Source organism: Hemitrygon akajei, chromosome 11 (assembly GCF_048418815.1).
Source record: "Hemitrygon akajei chromosome 11, sHemAka1.3, whole genome shotgun sequence".
NCBI lineage: Eukaryota > Metazoa > Chordata > Chondrichthyes > Myliobatiformes > Dasyatidae > Hemitrygon > Hemitrygon akajei.
The window spans coordinates 27,059,217-27,080,106 of record NC_133134.1 but is presented as its reverse complement, the minus strand read 5'-3'; the positions used below and the strand labels follow the sequence as shown (position 1 = coordinate 27,080,106).

The window sequence follows — 20,890 nt, the reverse complement described above, 5'->3', positions numbered from 1 at the left end:
AATGCAGGCCTCTCCTTCACATGTTCTACCAAGTCTGTTGTTGCCAGTACAATCTTCTATGCGGTGGCGTGCTGGGGCAATGGGATGAACACGGGTGATGCCAAGAGGCTGAATAAACTGATTAGAAAGGCTGGCTCTGTTATAGGAGTCAAACTGGACCCACTGGAGGCTGTGGTAGAACAAAGGACCCTATGGAAAATCCTGGCAATTCTGGACAACGTTTCTCACCCTCTGCATGCCACCTTGGCTGAACAGAGGATCACTTTTAGTGATAGACTAAGATGACTGTGCTGCTTCAAAGAGCGCTATATGAGGTCATTTTTACCCTCGGCCATCAGGCTCTATAATGAGTCAACCTATAGCCGGGAAAGTGATGACCACCTCCTGTTAGACTGTTGGAAGTAGCTTATTTTTTAATTCCTTCTTACTTTTCTATTAATATTTGTATATCTGTGCACTTGTAATGCTACTGTGACACTGTAATTTCCTTTGGGATCAATAAAGTGTCTAGCTATCTATCTACCAACAAGGAGGAGGTACAGGAGCCTGAAGGCACGCACTCAATGTTTTAGAAACAACATGTACCCATATACTGTACACTATCTCACTATTTTTCTCTCTTTTGCATTACTTATTTAAATTAATTCTATACATAATGGACATATATATAGCTGTTCCTCCTCCCTGATAACAGTAATGAGAAGAGGAATGGTGAGGATCCTTCATGATAGATCTTTCTTGAGACACCGCCTTTTGAAGATGACCTCAATGATGGGGAGTCTCAATGCCTGGGATGTTCGATGGGAAGAGGACACATTCTCTGAAATTGACAGTAAATTTGGAAGGTCTAGCGGAAACAGTGCTAATAAGTTGAGGTGTCTATTGCAGGTAATCCTTCTTTCAGAAGGAAGCAGGAGGTCAGAGATCTGGTGGTCAACAAACTTTGTCAGGTTTGAGGATCATCAACAAGACTTTTCCTCAGATAGTGAAGGTGATTAACTCAGAGGCAGCTCACAAGGTGTTCTCTACTGTGACAATTTTTATGGTTCCACTCATTTTTGACTGTCCCATTGCTGATTGAACATGGAAGCAATGTTTTATTGTAATGTTAAGCTTCAATCACCACGGTCCCCCCAGAGCTAACTCCACCTCTCTGATCACTGTTACACTTGCTTCCACATATTCATTCCAATGAACTGCTTCCACCCATGTCCCTGCAATATTTCTACCTGAACTTACTTATATTTTGCCCATACAGTGTCAAGTTTGTCTTGTCTGGGTCCATCGAGTTTGAGAATGGATTTACCATGCCTAGAATTATAAATGTAAAGAAGCTCTGTCAAAGTTATCAATAAATAGGTTTCTTGCTTCTGAGTCAGAACATTGTGGGTTCAAGACCTGTTCTGATGGACTATCATAGCATTGGAAGTGTCAATTTTTGAAAGTTTCTTCTGTTCTCTTCACTGACTGTACATAATCTAGTGGCTATTTATTTTCAAGAACTACATCTACCACTTAATCGGTGTCGCTAAAGTAAACATCTGTGAAAACATATGGTCCTAACCATATTGCTGTCTTAACTTGGAAACACACCACTGGTCCCTCGTCATTGCTGGTCTAAATCCTGTAACTTTACCCAACAACACTAAGTGAGCAGTTTCATCAGGAGAACTCTAGCTGTGTAAGAAGACAAATTCAACCATCATCTCATGGGCATTTATGGTTAGGCAACAAATGCAGGCTTTGCTAATAATGCCAAAATATTATATGAATGCAGAAAATCTATTTACAAGACCATAGGAGCAGAATTACGTCGATTGGTCCATCGAGTCTGCTCTACCATTTCAAAATGGCTGAGCCATTTTTTCCTCGCATCCCCAATCTCCTGCCTTCTTCCCATATCCCTTCATGCCCTGACCAATCAAGAATCTATCACCCTTAAATATCAGACTTGGCCTCCACAGCTGCCTGTGGCAATGAATTCCAGAGATTCACCACTCTCTGGCTAAAGAAATTCCTCCTCATCTCTGTTCTGTGTATTCTGGTCTTAGACACTCCCACCATAGGAAACATCTTTCCACATCCTTTCTGTCAAGGCCTTTCACCATTTGGTCAATTAGGTTGACCAAGCGGTACCTCCAAGTACCTCCTTAACAATCAACTCCAACATCTTCCCAACCACTGAGACTAACTGGCCTATGGTTTCCTTTCTTCTGCCTCTCTCCCTTCTTGAAGAGTGGAGTGACATCTGTAATTTTTCAGTCTTTGGAACCATTCCAGAATTAGTGATTCTTGAAAGATGCCTCCACAATTCTTCAGCCACCTCTTTCAGAACCCAGGGGTGTAAAACATCTTATCTAGGTGCCTTATCTACCTTCAGACCTTTCAATTTCCCAAGAACCTTCTCCCTAGTAATGGTAACCTCACACACTTGGTAACCCCTGACGCCTGGAACTTGCACCATACTGCTAGTGCCTTCCACAGTGAAGAATGATGCAAAATACTTATTCAGTTTGTCTGCAATTTCCTTGTCCCCCATTACTACCTCTGCAGTATCGTTCTCTAGTGGTCCAATATCCACTCTCGCTCTGCCGTCATCCCTGCCAGTGTTCTTTTCCAATCAATTCTGGCCAACTTCTCTCTCATGCCTCTGTAATTCCCCTTACTCCACTGTAATTATGATACATCTGACTTTAGCTTCTCCTTCTCAAATTTCAGGGTGAATATGATCACATTATGATCACTTGCCCCTAAGGGTTGTTTTCCCTCAAGCTCTCTAATCAATTCTGGTTCATTGCACAGCACTTAATCCAGAATAGCTGATCCCCTAGTGGGCTCAGCCATAAGCTGCTCTAAAAAGCCATTTTGTAGCCATTCTAGAAAATCGCCCTCTTGGAATTCTGCACCAACCTGATTTTTTCAGTCTACCTGCATATTGAAATCCCCTATGACTACTGTAACATTGCCCTTTTGACTTGCATTTTCTATCTCCCATTGTAACTTTTTGACCACATCCTTACTACTGTTTTGGGGTCTGTATATAATTCCCATCAGGGTCTCTTTACCTTTACAGTTCCTTAGCTCTCCGCAACAATTCAACACTTTCTGACCCTATGTTACCTCTTTCTAATGATTTAATTTCATTTTGTACTAACAGAGCCAAACGGTGGTGAGGAAGGCAAATGACATGTTAACATTCATTTCAAGAGGTCTAGAATACAAGAGCAAGGATGTGATGCTGAGGCTTTATAAGGCACTGGTGAGGTCTCACCTTGAATATTGTGAACAGTTTTGGGCTCCTCATCTTAGAATGTGCTGGCATTGGAGAAGGTTCAGAGGACATTCACAAGGATAATTCTGGGAATGAAAGGGTTATCATATGAGGAACATTTTATGGCTCTGGGTCTGTACTGGCTGGATTTCAGAAGGATGAGGGGTATGTCATTGAAACCTTTCAAATGTTGAAAGTCCTAGCTAGAGTAGATGTGGAAAGGATGTTTCCCATGGTGGGAGAGCCTAGGACAAGAGGGCACAGCCTCAGGATAGAGGGACACCCTTTCAAATCAGAGATGCGGATAAATTTCTTTAGCCAAAGGGTGGAGAATTTCTGGAATTTGTTTCCACATTCAGCTGTGGAGGCCAGGTCATTGGGTGTATTTAAGGCAGAGATTGATAGGTTCTTGACGGGACATGACATCAAAGGTTACGGGGAGAAGGCCGGGAACTGGGGTTGAGGAGAAGATAATAAAAAGGATCAGCCATGATTGAATGGTGGAGCAGACTCACTGGGCCAGATGGCCTGCTTCTGGTCCTACATCTTATGGTTTAATAAAATGTCTATCCTTGGACATTAAGCTTCCAGCTATAATCTCCTATCAGCTATGATATAGTGATGTCCACAACATCATACTTGCCAATCTGTGACTGTGCTACAAGTTCATCTACCTTATTCAATATGCTACATGCATTCAAATATAACACCTTATGTCCTGTATTCCCTTTTTCGATTTTGCTGTGTTTATATTGGGTGCCACATTTCCTCCAACTATGATCGCATTTCAAAAAGTTACTTCATAAACTGCAGAGCATTTCAGGACAATCTGAAATGTGTAACAAGTACAAGTCTGTTATTCTTTTCCATTATTTCTCCCTCATTTAAGTGAATTCAGCATTTTAAAATCTGACTTTACTGGGTCCTGCTTATTTTAATTCCCAGATCAAATTAGTTTTTTATTTTGTGATCATCTGTCCTGGGACTTCTAATATTTTCTTGTACATTTTATGAATCATTTACCAACACCATTTTAAGATGATCACTGCCTCTTGTGACTTCCCAGATGCAATTAATGAAGAAACATTCATACACTAGATCATCAGCACTGACTCAAATCTATAATGGTTTTTCCAGTTATATTAACTTGATCAAAGACTCCCACTAAGGTAATTTTCCTCTTGTCAACACCATTCTGATACAACATGACCCAATTATTATCCTTACTTTGTCCTTTACGGGATAATCCTAGTGTGAACTTGGATTTCACAACAGTAATGAATGTTTGGTTAATATTTTGTGTATGGGACCCACTGCTTTACTTGCAGCTTTGTAACTCACTATATACATGAACTTTCCACTGATGTCCATTCTCTGGATTTCAACATAGTTCTGACATCCCAATGACATTGTGATAATTCACCTTACTAAAGAGTTGCCTCCTCTCACATTGCCTCAGAGTCCATCTGTACATACAGCGATAATTTTCACCTACATAGCATATTGCAAGACTACAGATAGCAGGGCTGGTACTAGTTTCATACTCTATCTATATTATTCCACTGCAGTCAACAGGAAGAAACAGTGGGCTGTAAAAATAATATCACATTCAAAGGGAGAATTTTCTACTTATGAATTTGGTAAAAATATCTTTCTGGCTGCAGATTAATGTGCATTTCTCTGGGTATATGAGTGAGAATGGTTTTATAACTGTTGTTTCAGTTTCAGTATAAGCCCTTGTACTGGCCTGTTTATACAGTTGGCACAGACATGCTTCAACTTACTTACTGACTTCTAATGAGACATTAATTATCCTCACCCTATTAGCCACACTTTGTATTCAGAAGAATCTTCAAAGATAATAGGAGTCTGCTGGGACTTACATCAATTCTTGCTTCAGTGGAAAAGAATATCTGTTGACAAGGTCAACTGGTTCGACACAACTTGGTAATAGTCTACTCTTCTCTCCTATCACATTCCTTCTTTTTCAGTCCTTTACCTTTTCCACCCATTGGCTCATGAGTTTGTCATAGCCCAGGGGTAGGGTGGAGTGAGGGGTAGTGTGATAAACTCCCACTTACCTATTTGAAGGTGAATCTCAAATAGCCTTTGCTAACCAGATTTAGCTTCTGGCCTTTGCGTTCGTCTTAGCTACTAAACCTGGCAGAACCGTTTCTTACTGACAGGAGAAACGGCAAAGGCAGTTTACTGGAGCCTTAAAACAAGTCGCTTTGGACAGATGGGGCTCATCAGCCATGGTTGGCAGCTTTTCTAAGAGAAGGAAAACTTTGATCTCAAACCTCCGCTGCCTTGCAGCTATACCCACTCACGGGGAAAGCTTCTGGAGTGAACCCCGAGGAAAAATCCGATGCTGGAGTCCTTAAAGCAGTCCTACATTGAGTTCAACACGGACTGGCAACTTCTGCAACGCTGCTGGGGCCAAACTGTATCGGTCTCTGCCGTTCATTTGGATTCATCAGCTGTATGGTGAATGGGAGACAGCTGTGTGGGCAACAGCCTGTTCTCCCTATCGTACTGCCCTGGCCAGTGTACTGGTGTACTTCACCTTGCAGCAGTGGCACTATTCAGGAGAGAACACACTTATGCTTCACCTTATAACGTTGACACAACACAGGAAGCAGCAGTTACTTGTTATAAACCACTACACTCCGACTGACGTAGGGCGTGGCACCAGATGTTGCTTCCAAAAGTGAGAGAGATTCTTGGATCTCACTGGAAAGATACCGCCCACCTTAAACTGTGCAGCCCTCAGTCAAAAAGGCGTTGTCCCAGCATGGTCTGCTTTCCTCATTGGGTGCATGGGGATTAGATATTATCCAAACTGCAGACTGAAAACACTGCACCAGACAATGAAAGAGAGGTGTTGGAATGTTCGGACAAACTCATTGTTTGCCTCTCTGATAACTTCCCAGGCATCAGTGATATTAGGACGAGAGTTGTAACAAATGAGGAGCTCAAAAGACTACAAGTGGACATAGCCACCCCCTGGAGACATATCTGGCTGACATGGGCACACTAAAGGAGAAAGACTACACCGTTCTCTGGCAGGGGAAGGGCCCTGACAAACACAGAGTAGGCTTTGCAGAGAAGAATATGTTGTTAAAGAGGGAGGAACTAGGCATCAATGGATCTGGGTGATTTTATACTCTTTACCTCAACACCGCCGAAGGTCCAGATACTCCATCAGTGTGTATGCTCCCACACTGTGCCCCACATCTGAGGCAAAGGAGCCTTGTAGCCACCATAAGGAATATCCCCAGCAAGGAGCATCTTGTTCTCCTGGGTGACTTCAATGCCGGAGTGGGTGCAGATCATGACTCATGGCCCTCTGGCCGAGGTCACTTTGGCATGGGCAAGTTGAACGAGAGCAGAGAGTGTTTGCTGCAGGTCTGCACCTGTCATAATCTATGTAATCACCAGCTCATACTTCCAGACCTGATTTTCCTGGACATACCCTCGCACCCAGCTGGACTTGATCCTGGTAAGGCACTCCTCCCTCGGCAGCCTGCTTTCAACTCATTCCTACCATAGCGCCGACTGTGACACAGAGCAGTCGCTGGCGTGTTGCAAGATCAGACTGCAGTCAAAGAAATTCCACCGCGCTAAACAAGAAGGAAAGCCTTGCATTGCCGTCAGCAAGATGTCTCACCTAGACCTACTGGTGCAGCTTGCTAAGTCCTTCAAGAAAGAACTGAAGAGCTTGGAAAATCGATCACAGAGAAATGGAAACTTCTGCAGAATAACACTTACAGCACAGCCTTAGCTAACTTTGGGAAGATGACCTCATAAACAAATGACTGGTTCGAAGCCAAATCCAACAAAGTGACCCCTGTCATTAAAGCCAAACATGCTCCCCTCACTGAGTGTAAATGTTCGACAATTAAGATGCACCAACAGATCCTCAGGGCTGCTAGAAGTAAAGTTCAGCAGTCTAGCAGCCACTTCATTATCGAATACTGGATGCCGTTCAGTGAAGACATCCAGCCGGCAGCACTAACAACCTATATCAGGGGCATGCATGATGGCATCAAGAAAGCCCTTGGCCCCTTTCAGAGCAAGATGGCTTCCCTCAAATCCATCAATGGGGAAGTAATCACAGAAAGGGGCAAACATGTATAGAGCATTACTCTAACCTCTAGCCCAGAGAGAACACTGGCACCAACTCAGCCGTGGGCACCAAGAGTGCCCACTAACAATGGAAGAACTGTATACAGAGCTGACCCTAGAGGAGCTCAGCAAAGCGGCTGGCAGCTTAGCCTCATGGAAGACACCAGGCAATGATGGGGGTTCCTCCAGAGCTGATCAAGCACTGCATGACTACACTACTGCAGCTTCTGCAAGAAGTCCTCTGTCAGTGCTGGTAGGAAGGAGCTGTACCACAGGATATGAGGGATGCCAAGATCATTACCCTGTACAAAAAGTTGAGAGGAAGGACCGTTGACATTACAGGGGCATCTCCCTCTCCAATGTTGCTGACAGTCTTTGCCCAAGTCTTCTTGGTCAGCTAGGCAGCGCAGGCTGTGCTGGCTGGGCCATGCCTGCCTCACGCAGGATTGGCTGCATCCCAAAAGACATACTCTACGGTGATCTGGCTTCCGGGAAGAGAACAGCTGGCCGCCCTCAGCTATGCTACAGGGATGTCTGCAAGTGGGGCATCAACACTGAAGGTCCTGTGAGGAACTTACACCAGAGGGAGGAGCGCCCTGAAACAACACGTTAAGTCAGGTGAGGAAAGATTCCTGAAGGCAGCAGAAGACTAACAGGCCCATAGAGAGGAATGCTGCATCTCCAGCAGAGCTGAGACCATCTATAGGTGTGACCTTATAGATTGCCGCTCCCGCATTGGTCTTATCAGCCACAGACAGCGCTGCACCAACAACGTGAATAGCTAGGACACAACATCCATAGTCGACCTTGGCCACACTATCACCTCCCAGCTTCTCACTTCGTACCCTTTCTCCCACAAGCCTACCTCCCCCTCACCTGGTTTTGCCTATCATCTTCTAGCTAGTACTCCTCCCCTTCTTCCCACGTCACTTCAAGTTCTGATTAAGTGTCTCGGCCTGAAACGTCGACTGTTTATTCTCCTCCACAGATGCTGTCTGAGTTCCTCCAGCATTCTGTGTCCCTTAATTAACTGACATGCTGGCTCCTAGCTCTCCCCCAACAAGCTGCAGCCTTCTCATCTACGATGTCCCTTGCCTTTCCAGCTTATTAGACCTGCCGCAGAACTAGCATCCAGTCAAAAAACAACCTAAGCAGTGTGCCACAGGGAATACAGCATAATTTCCAACAATCTCAACAGTAGGTCTGAATATGTTTATCTCAGCAAGACCACAGACTTGCAAATCAATAATACCCACTCAAGTACCCTCCTGTGGCAATGTGAATTATTATTGAAGTCGGCAATGCCTTCAAGAAGGAAATGGTTCTGACTGCTGGTCTGCCACTGGGAGCAATGGGATCAGCAGACTGCTGATAGCAGAAGTGAACAGTCCTGCTGGCAGGAGTTACGAAGCTCAGTTCTGGGAAGAGGCTGAACAACCCGTAGAGTACAGTAACTTGGCAGCTTTACAGCTTCCTACCTGCAGTGCCCTCCACTGTGGTAGATAATTATAGCTCTGGTGTACTCTATGAAGCTGGCGAGACTGAGAAAAATGGTAAATACTTTGTTTAAAAAAGGGGTTTGAATGGCCTGGTTTTTGACTGGATGGGTTCCAATGCAGTCTATTGGAAGCATTTTGAATATGGGGATTGTGTGATCAGATAAACCCGGGAAATAGGGGCAGAGGAAACAAAAATTACAACAACTTTTCGGTGAATCTCAGTAAAAACACAGTGGGATTTAGACTCTGATTTATTTATCACATGTACTTCAAAACATACAGGGAAATGCGTTGTTTGTGTTAACAACCAACACAGCCAAGGATTTTGCAAGTGTTTTGCCACACATTCTGGCGCCAACTTAGCACACCCACAATTCACAGCAGAACAACAGAAAACACAACAAGCAACAAAACAACAATAGCTGCATTTCTCCCTCCCACCCACTCACGTACACAGTCCGCTAACCCCAGGAGAGGCTAGTTTTTTGTCCCCCAGCCTCCAGTGGACTCGTTCATTGACAAGACATTGGATTCCAGCTTTGGGCCTCAACTTCTGGGCTTCCATATAATTACAGTATGTGCATAAAATGAACTTGCATATCATGGTTATCAAGGATTACTGACCCAAGTTACTAGCAGAACATTGTCACCATACTGTTTTAATTGTTTTTCGTATCTGCACATCCCTGAGAACATAGGAACATAAGAAATAGGAGCAGGAGTAGGCCTTCTGGTCTGTTGAGCCTGCTCCGCCATTCAATAAGATCACGGCTGATCTGGCTATGGACTCATCTGCCTTTTCCCCATAACCCTTAATTCCCCTACTATGCAAAAATCTATCCAACCTTAACTTAAATATAGTTACTGAGGTAGCCTCCACTGCTTCATTGGGCAGAGAATTCCATAGATTCACCACTCTCTGGGAAAGGCAGTTCCTCCTCATCTCCATCCTAAATCTACTCCCCTGAATCTTGAGGCTATGTCCCCTAGTTCTAGTCTCACCTACAAGTGAAAACAACTTTCCTGCCGCTATCTTATCTATCCCTTTCATAATTGTATACGTTTCTATAAGATCTCCTCTCATTCTTCTGAATTTCAGCGAGTACAGTCCCAGGTGACTCAATCTCTCCTCATAGTCTAACCCCCTCATCTCTGGAATCAACCTGGTGAACCTCCTCTGCACTGCCTCCAAAGCCAGTATATCCTTCCTCAAATAAGGAGTCCAGAACTGCACCCAGTACTCAAGGTGTGGCCTCACCTGTACCTTGTACAGTTGCAGAATAACCTCCCTGCTCTCAAGTTTTTACTGAATATAATGCCATTGAATCTCAAGGGTGGCTGGTCAGGCTGTATCTTGTTGGAAGGGGCCATAACTTGGCACTATTGTAGCATGTTATTGACACTAATGCACCCAGAAATCCCACTAAATAGTGCAGATATACTAGCTTGATTTTAACTATCTTGGCCTTACAAGGACATTGAGAAAAAGGGATAAGGTTGAGGCGTGGAACTGGAGGTAATGTGAGGAAATTTGAATGCCTTCTTACTCTCTGCCTTAATTTGCATGAATTCAGAGAAAGGAAGAGGATCTGCCTTGAAGAAGCTGGGACCTAGTTTAAATGTCGGACTGGCACATCAGGTATCTGAATGGATTCTATATATTCGTGCACCTGCATTGAACTCTGCCTTTGAAAACTGGCTACACTGAACATAATGAAGCAACATTTCTTAAGTGTGGTCCTTTGCAGCTTCAGTGCATCAACTGGTGTTGTACGGTCTCCAGGGTTTGCATCCTAGCCCCTGGTGGATTGGGTAAGAAATCCACTTTTAGCTTCCAGTGCAATGTCTTGGCATCTATTGACTCAGGCGATTCCATTCTCCCTACAATCTCATGTTTACGAACCCTACTGTCAGCATCCTCCAACATCCACTGTACTCCACACATCCCTTCCCGAAACCACCAACTTTCACCTCTTCTTTGCTAGGGTGGCTAGTATATATTTACTATTGTAAATATTTAACAAATTTTAAAAAATTACTACTTAAAAATCGCTTGGACCTCTCAACATGCAGGCAATTGGCATATGCTTTAGACCTTGTGGCCAAGATTACTGCCTAGACTCCAAATCAGGACCTATATTTTCTCAGAGACTGGAAATGACACTGAACAATCTTAAATGAACAAATGAATGTCTTGAATGAATAAAACAAACTCTGCTCATACCTACAATTAGACGATAAATACAATTCCCAAAGACCTCAACATTAAGATGTAGTAATCCATAAAATGAAGTACTTCCTTTAGAAATAACATGATTACATCAAATCCTCCTGTCAAATGCACCCCTGAATTACTGCTTTCAGTTGAATATTATAACTAACTACAGTGATACAATAATGAGGCCTCCTAAGCTCATTCAGTCCGAGCTTGAGTGCTGCTTGCTGATAGTTTACACCGTTCTCACTGTGACTGTGTAGATTTATTCAAAGTGCTTCAGTTTCCTTCCAATCCTAAAGCCACGGGGGTTGTTAGTTTAATTGACCACAGTAAAATTGCCCTAAATGAAGTTAAATAGTAGAATCTGTGCGGGGGGATGGGGGGGGGGAGGTGGCGGGAGGATCGATAAGAATGTGTAAATAAGAAAAGAAGAATTATTGTAGAATTAGCATAAATGGGTGGTTGATAGTCATTGCATTAACATGATGTAGGTCCCTAGAACTCTCTGACTTCTCTTGCAGTCATTCAAAAAGACTGGGGTTTTGTATTGGCCCATCTGGTGATGTTAGATAAACATAAAAGCTTCCTGCTCGGTCATTCCAGATAACAAAATGTGAAGAGCAGTGACTGAGATTGTGTAAATGACTGTTGTTGCTTCATGATATTTTGCCATTAGCAATGTATTCTGTTCCATTGAGAGTAATACACTGACAGAACAATACATTATGTTTGTAAGTTATTACTTTTAAAAGAAAACACAATTAAGTGTCTTCCATTTTCATCAAAACATCACGAGTCATTTTTCCTGTCTGTACGCTGCTACATTGATATTATCACCTCACAAGCCGCTACATCATCACATCATTTGCTGCCTCTTCTTGTTACTCACTGGACACTGACCTTGTTTTCCAGGGTGACAAAAAAATATTTTGCACAAATTTGATCAACTGCATTCTCCTCATTTTGTGCTAATATAAAGTACTACAGCCATTCAATCAGAGAATTCTACCACATTTTCTAATAGTGTACTGCAGTTAAGTACAAGTGACCATTCTGATATATCTAGTTGTCAACAGCTCAGAATGCACATGGGAATCCAATACCCCTAGGGAAATTTGCTAGAGCAGAAATCAATGCACTGTCCCCAAGCTTTCAGTTCTTCATGATGACACAGTGGATGAGCGTAAATTTAAGAAAAAAACTAAAGATTTCCAAAGACTGTTAGAGATTTAAAGCATCAAATTACCTGGAATGGAGACTAATTTCTGGAGCTCCTGCTTTAGATTCATTATTTCTTTACACAGCTGAATGTCATCCATCCTGCAAATCACCATAACTGTTATTTATCATTTAAAGTACATCAAAAAAAAATCAGAAAATGAATTATTCAATTTTTTAAAAATAATTTGTTTCATCCTGGACTCTGTCAGTGAGTGAATAGTTTAATGCAAATTATTACATGACTTAAATTTTGGTATCCCAAGAACAGTAAATGGTAACAATAGTATCCCTGCAGTCAGCTCAGCAATATCGCTGGTACTTCAGAAAGGTGCAGGTTTAAGTCCCATTCCCAACTTCCTATTTTGATTTAAAAGCAGGAAGTACAAGAAACGTTCAGCAGGCCAAGGGGATCTTTGCAGAGAAAATCAGGGTTAAGGTTTCACGTCAATTGCCTTTCATCAGAACCGAGAAAAGTCAGGGGGAGAAAACATGCTTCAAGTTGTGGAGAAGGAGAGGGATGGAGAGAACAAAGGGAATGTCTGTGCTAGGGTGGAGACCGAGGGAGAGTGGCTGGTGCAAACAATGTTCCTGACAAGAGGAAGCTGAATACTTGCCAATCTGTCTGGAAGAGAAGAAAGTAGAAGGTGAATGAGAGGAAATATCTAGCCCCAGATCCAGTTCCATCAACATCTCCAGCTCCATCAACATCACCATCACCAAAACCAGCTCCAACACCATCACTCTCATCGTCTGCAGCTTCATCACCCATCACCAGCTCCAGCACCATCTTAAGCTTCAACACCATCAACATCAACATCTCTAGCTCCATCAGTATCATCATTGCCCATCACCTGCTCCAGCATCATCTTCATCTTCATCACCATCAATATCTCCAGCTCCAGCACCATCTTCAGCTTCATCACAAACACCATCACTCTCACCAGCTTCATCAGCATCACTATCATCAGCTCCAGCAAAATTTTTGGCCTCAACACCATCAACATCTGCATCTCCACCTCCTTCATCATCACCTATCACTAGCTCCAGCACCATCTTCAGCTTCAACACTATCAACATCAACATCTCTAACTCCATCATCATCATTACCATCACCAGTTCCAGCATCAGCATCCCCATCACTATCTCCAGCTTCCTCACCATCAATATCTCCAGTTCCAGCACCATCTTCAGCTTCATCCCCATCCCCATCAACACCTTCATCTTCGGCTCTATCATTTTCATGAACACCATCACCAGCTCCAGCACCATCTTCAGCTTCAACACTGTCACCCATCAGCTGCACCAACACCAGCTCACCACCTTCACAGCTCCACCACTAGCTGCAGGCAGAACGCACCTCTTTAAATAAAAAGGGTGCAGGCTAGATTTAACCCATGCCAGCTATACAAAATACTTTAACCCTAATCCTGTAACAATTAGTCTGTCCTATAAATAATGAGTTTATGCTGGCTAGATACAACAATCATTCTCAAAACAGAAAATTATGGAAACACTCAACAGGCCAGTATGCAACTATGGAAAGTGAAACTCTTCATGGTTTCTGGTCTAGTACCCTTTCTCAAAGTGTATCCAACATTTTTGTTTCAGATTCCCAGCATCTGTAGTTTTGTTAATATTTCATCACAATTATTCACATCAGCAAACAGCATGAAGTTTTCCAGAGCTACAGAAAAACAACAGAAGTTAACTACGTATGGTGACTTCCAGGCTGGGGGATTATTGTAGTCAGTCCCACAATCTAGAGGAAGTATCAGCCAAAATTAAAATCGTTTTAGATCAAATTTATATTGATGAGCACATACAGATATTTGATCTTAAATATTTAATTAACTCCATATTTTTGTATTGGCTTGGCAGCTGTTTAATCTTCCAGCTTTCAGTTGTCACATCTTTATTAACTTCATGTATCACCTCGGGATTAATGGAAACTCTTACACATTCTATGGAGTCATTGTGATTTTATGAGAAATGGAGCTGCCTCAAGAGTTTGTTCTCAGTTGAAGTGATTAACTCGGTGAAAATCCAATTTCATGATCAAAGTAGAACTCGCATCTTCTTCAGTGCAGTACTTTGGTACACAGCAATCATCTAACTTTGCCTGGAGGTGTGAGAATGCCCTTGCATCTGTACTCGCTCCATCATCAGGAGGTTGGTGCCAGGCTAACTAATTATTTATTCATGCCACATGTCACTTCCATTAGTTGAGCAGTTGAGTCTCCAACATGTATCACAGCAGTTTGCTCAGGAGATGTGATATCTCTGGTTGAGTTACTACAGTCACTTTTTCCATTTTATTAGATAGATGATGTAAAAATCGCTTTAGTTTTTCAGTCTATTGTTTATGTCTCATTTCAATAAAATTCATTAAGCATTTAATTCAATTTTATTTTGTGTATAAAAAGTTAAAGTATATCATAAAGTCCCCTGATAATTTAAGTTATAAAGGCAAGTATTAAGTCATGTGATCCACAAGGTCCCCATTACAATAAAGCATTGGCTGATCTAGATCATTAGTAACTGAGGAGCTAAAATTGGCTTCCTTGGAGGAAGGATGTAAAACCCAGTGCATCGCTGATCGGCAAAGGTCTAGAAGAGAACAAGTTACTTATCCCTTGAGTAAGATATGAATTTCCAGTGAGAATATTTACTTGACATCATTGTTTTATTGAAAGAGTATGAGTTCATTTGGAGTCATCTCTATAACTCAGTGACTGTTACGTGGGCCTTTATTCCTTAAGGAAGCCGCTGCTTCCTAACAAAGACTCACCACTACATGACCAGCAGGCCACTCAAAGCATGTGACCTCATGGTTCATAGCTAGTGATCCTCACAGATCCTCCTACACTTAGTGGTAGCACTGATCACTGTTCTAAGGGCGCTTGCTTGACTGGGCTTCACACTCAGACTGCCTCCCATACTGGTAAGTGCCATAAGACCCTAAGACATCGAGTCTGCTCTGCCAATCCATCATGGCTAATTTACTATCCCTCTCAAACCCCATTCTCCTGGCTTCTCTCCTGTGACATTCCAACTAATCAATTATCTATCAACTTCCACTTTAAATATATTCAATGACTTGGCCTCCATAGCTATCTGAGGCAATGAATTCCACAGATTTACTACCCTCTGGCTAAAGAAATTCCTTCTCATCATTGTTCTAAATTGATATCCCTCTATTCTGAGGCTGTGTCCTCTGGTCCTACCCTCGTCCACTATAGGAAACATCCTCTCCACATCCACTCTACCTAGGCCTTTCAATATTTGATAGGTTTCAGTGAGATCCCCCTTCATTCTTCTAAACTCCAGTGAGTTCTGGCCCAGAGCCATCAAATGCTCCTCACACTTTAACCCTTTCATTCACAGAACCTCCTGTGGACCCTCTCCAATGCCAACACACTCTTTACTAGATAAGAGACCCAAATTTGCTCCAAGTGTGGCCTGAGCAATGCCTCATAAACCCTTATTCATCTTTGCTCTTATACGCTAGTCCTCTGGAAATAAATGCTAACATTGCCCTCAGAGACTTTGCCAGTGGAGATGTTGGAGAAGGCTTATGGAGGGCCCAAACAGTCACTTGAACATCCCACTACTCTGAACTCACATGCGATTTCTTACAACCCATCCCAGGTCTATAAGCTCTAATATTTCCCATTTGCAAAGGCAAATAAGAGGTGCATCATTTATTAACCGCAGAAAACTTAATAAAACTGCAGTGGCTGGAACAACTATTAATCAAAGTCAAACCACGTGAAACAACTCAGTCCTTAAAGGTACCCCTTGCTCCATGCTACTACAACTCTCACTATCAGACATAAATCTCTGAAGGAGCCCTTGGAGCTTTTTGTTTACACATTAGTAAAGTCTAATACAATGCATTTAAACATCCCTCTGGAATGAATTTATCAGTGGGATCAATGCTTCTCCCACTACAGAACTGTTATGTGTTACACCTCTTCCTGGAGAGTATTTTTTTTAGTGGAGCAAAGAAAGGGATGTAAAGGGTACAAGTCTAAAGGGGGTGCCATAAATTTTAAATTGAATCTTGTAACAAATCTTGTAATCTGGGGTGATCTGCATTGCTCAGAAGGGACAGACAGGATTGAACTGCAGAACAGTAGTAATTATCCAAAGCATCTCCTTCTCATGCTGCTATCTGTTCTCTCTGAGAACAATATTAATAAATCTAGCAACAAATGTGGCAAAGCCCTGCAAACTCTGGACCAGTGTTTTTTGCAACAACCAGACCTGGCCATGCTATCTTGCAAATGAAGTACAATAATAAAATCTGAGCATTAATAGCCATTGTAAAATTTAAAAGAAAACTAGCTCTTTATATTGTCGCTAAAAGGTGACGCTATGTCTGTACATTAGTAAACCTCTTACAGCTTGAGTACCCCTTGTCTGAAATTCTAAAATCTGAAAACATCCAAAATCTGAATTTTTCCTTTTGAGCACTGACATGATGACACAAATGGGAGGCTTCACATTTCTCTGGGAAGGTTCCCAGGCGATGCGCAGTTGTCTGCACACCACAGGCAGTTCTGAGAAGTGACCTCACCGATGTAATGAACAGAAATTAATGGAAGATAGATAAACATGCAACAAAAAATGAAGATCTCGATCGTGTATCATCAGTGTTGGAATGAACATATGCCACTTAACAGTATGTTGGTCATGAAATGAGCAAAGATCTATCATGACGAACTGAAAATTGAAAGTAATTGTGAATATTCAGCAGGCTGGTTGCAGAAATTTTTAAAAAGGCACGGCATTAAATTTTAAAGTGTGTCCTGATCACGAAAATCCAGCACCAGAACAAGTCTACAATGTTGATTGCTTTTATACCTTACATAAAATCTAAGAATAAAAGAGAAATATAAGAACACTGTACTGTAACTTCTTAAACAAAGCACAGCATTGTAGGCGGAGACTGAAAGCCTGCCATTGTTTGTTGCTGTTCAACAGCTGATTCAGGTGTTCTTCCAACGCTGCTTTTGTTGCCCTGCACATGTTGTATTTTCATTATATTAATAGTACGTAATAATTTTTCTGTTAAGTACATATCTGTGATAAACAAGTCTAAGACTGCTTACCAGTAGCACAAAAATGATGGCGATCTCAAGCTATCTCATTTTATGTTCCAAAATACAAAAAAAAATCCAAAATTCAAAACATTTCCAGACCCAGACATTTTGAATATGATGTATTCAACCTGTATAGTAGTAGTAGGCCTCTGTTAGTCTTGATAGACCATGGATTTGTGCCTTGGGAAGTTTCCAGGGCACAAGCCTGGGCAAGGTTTTTTTTTATGGAAAACCGGCAGTTACCCAGGCTGCAAGTCTCCCCTCTCCTTGCCACCGATGTTGTCCAAGGGAAGGGGATTAGGACCCATACAGCTTGGCACTGGTGTCGTCGCAGAGCAATGTGTGGTTAAGTGCCTTGCTCAAGGACACACATGCAGCCTCAGCCAAGGCTCGAACTAGTGACCCTCAGATCACTAGACGAACGCCCTAACCACTTGGCCAAGCGCCATCACTCAATCTGTATACACATGCACGACATGTCCAGGTAGTGAGGTGAAGCAGTGAGTCAGTGTGGGAGGAAGAGGGAAAGGCTCTGCTGATCAATCTGCTGATTAGCCCCATTAGTTCAGAACTTTTCTCTATTTTCTGCTGACTGTAGTGAAGATTGTGCCACAAGAACGTGTCACCCCTTGTGAATAGTTACAAAGCACTGCATTTCTCAACAATCTGGCCTCCCAACATATAGCAAACTCAGATATTACGGTAAAAATGGGAGCCTTACAATATGTTATAGATTCATTACTTATTGCAGCATATGCCTGTAATTGTTCAGACCAAGTTCTTCAATTATTACTGACCTACATCAAGCAATCAAACCAAAACAATTCAGTAAACCCTTCAGGCACACTGAAATGATCAATTCTGACTTTAAATATTAAAAGTATTAAAGTCCTAATAGAAATTGTAGTCATGCCTGCACAGAATGAAGCTTATACATGATTATAATCGTGTCAGCAAAGGAAGCAGGGGGCATCATTTTAAGGTGATTGGACGGAAGTATAGGGAGGATGTCAGAAGTAGATTTTATACATGGAGACTGGTGGGTGTGTGGAACACAGTGCCAAGGGTGATGGTAGAGGCAGATACATTAAGGACATTTAAGAAACATTAGGGACTCTTAGATAAGAACATGGATGATAGAAAACTGGACGGGTATGTGGGAGGGAAGGGTTAGATTGATCTTAGAGTAAGCTCAACACAACATCGTGGGCTAAAGGACCTGTACTGTGCTGTAATGTTCTATGTATGGTTTTTTAAAAAATCTGTAGTTTTATAAATCCTTTCTAGTGCATGAAGTTGCTTATTTGTCATTGAATTTAGTAATGTTCATGACCCAAACATCTGACAATGACTGTTGGCAACTTATTTTGTGAGGACAGTGCCAGTTACAAAATGAATTTCATTGGTAAGAATGGTTCATAATTATCAATTGGGAAGAAACTGGCAGAAACTTCCCCCTGGAAAAGATTCCAATACTCCCTTCTACTCAGTTCAGGCAGCTGAAGAGCTGGAGAAAGTTCTGATCTACCCAACTAGAGAACAGAAAGCGCCTTGAGTCACATTACCATTGGGAAAAAAAACTCTCTTTAAAATTCTCTTTACTTAGGACCTAAGTTCTCCTTTTTGGTTTGTCAGAGATATTTGACCATTTCACATTCCTGATGAACAACTGGGGTTTCCCTGGGTCCTCTGCTGTTTCCTCATTTAAATGCAACTGGTGAACTTCCAAGAGGATTTTCAAGGCACAGCAGGGGCAGAGAGAGTCGAATTGAAGAACAACAGTAGAAATGATTAGAGGCATCTTCTTGTCACGATATCCGTGCATCCTGAGAGCAATGTTAAGCACCAAGGGGCTGCTTACTATTCCAAACGGAGTCTGTTTTTGTTTGTTTGCTGTCATGTGTTATAATGAGCTTTGGCAACAGCACAAAATGGTTGAGATGAAAGTGACAACTCGTTTTATCGCCTATGCAACAGTTGCTTCACTAAGGTTGTATTCGGCTAATTGACCGTAGGACTTTCTGGCTGTTCATCTTAGGCGAAACTCATCATTCACAATAGACAATCATTCAGTATTTTGAACCATAATTCTGAGGTATTGCTTCCCTGGAAACCAGATGATGATCCAACTTGAAACTGTACTCATGTTTCATGCCCTTCTCTATGGCAACAGGCTCCCATTAGGGAGAGGCTTGCAAAGGGAAGGTAACTGGATAGAGATCTGAAAGCAATCAAGGAGCTCTCTTCCATCATCTTACATGTACTGCACTTGTCAACAACACAGAGGCAATATTTATATTGAAAGCCTCAGAATGATGTAAAATCTACAACAGATAACTAAATGTGAATCATTTCATTTAATAAATTCAAAACTTGAAGCAATTAGACATTGTTTGTGTCTAATGGGTGGCTGTTTGGTAATATGATGAAATGCACTGAGTCACTAACTGATGAAGCAGCGTACTACATAATATTTCATAACTTCTATCACAGGAAGGATGGTGATGATTAAACATCTTATTTCTACATGTAGGTAGGACGGATTAGTGTTTGGGTGTTTTTGATTTGCTTTTCAGCTGGCTCGGCACAACTCTGTGGGCCGAAGGGCCTTTTCCTGTGTTGGACTATTCTCTCTACTATGTCCTGGCACTTGGAAAGCAATATACAGATGTGAAAAAATTTTCATTGAGTCTAAAATGAAAATTATAGGAAAGTAGGGACCTATAAAGTTCCATGAAATTTTTTTTTTTCCTAAACTCTCTACTGCTTTGTATCTCTAATAACATGGGGAAAACATGACTAACCTGAGAAACATGACTATTCTGCAGTAATCTTTTATCCTGGAGCCCAGTGAGTTTGGTCTTAGATTTGTAGCACTTAAATAACCACTAAATTGAGGGAATTAATATAAAGATTCAAAAGCAACACAGTGTTCTTGGTTTTGGACTCTTGCCAGAAATAATTCATTTTATTTTGGATGATCAACAGCATCCTCTTCTCCTCCTTCATTCACACAGGGATACATAACATCTGGGGCAAAGTGTGCTGAGAGGGAAGATAAAGGTTAGCTTTATTTATCACATGTACATCAAACCACAGTGAAATACGTCATTTGCGCCAACAACCAACACAGTGTTGGGGGGAAGCCTGTAACAATGCCATTCTTCGGCGCCAACCTATCATGCCCACAACTCACTAACCCTGACCCGTTCGTCTCTGAAATGTGGGAGGAAACTGGAGCACCTGGAGAAAACTCACGTGATCACAAGAAGAACATACAAACTGCGGCAGGAACTGAACCCCAATCATTAGTGCTGTAAAGCCTTCCACTAGCCACTATGCTACCTAAGCACAGTTGACCAAGAGTATGTTGGTTAAAGTTAGTAGCTAGCTAATAATTGATTATTTCAATCAGAGCAAATAGCACATGACTTGACAGAATACATTT

At 42.0% G+C, this 20,890-nt stretch overlaps 1 protein-coding gene across 2 annotated transcripts in view; it reads right to left on the bottom strand.

Moving 5' to 3' along the window:
• Positions 1 to 20,890, bottom strand: part of mpv17l (MPV17 mitochondrial membrane protein like) — a 101,065-nt gene that overhangs the window by 11,312 nt on the left and 68,863 nt on the right. For both annotated transcript variants that reach the window (XM_073060511.1, XM_073060508.1), the window contains exon 3: positions 12,363 to 12,436. In XM_073060511.1, the coding sequence (XP_072916612.1) occupies positions 12,363 to 12,436 (74 nt within the window). The remainder of the gene's footprint in view (positions 1 to 12,362; positions 12,437 to 20,890) is intronic.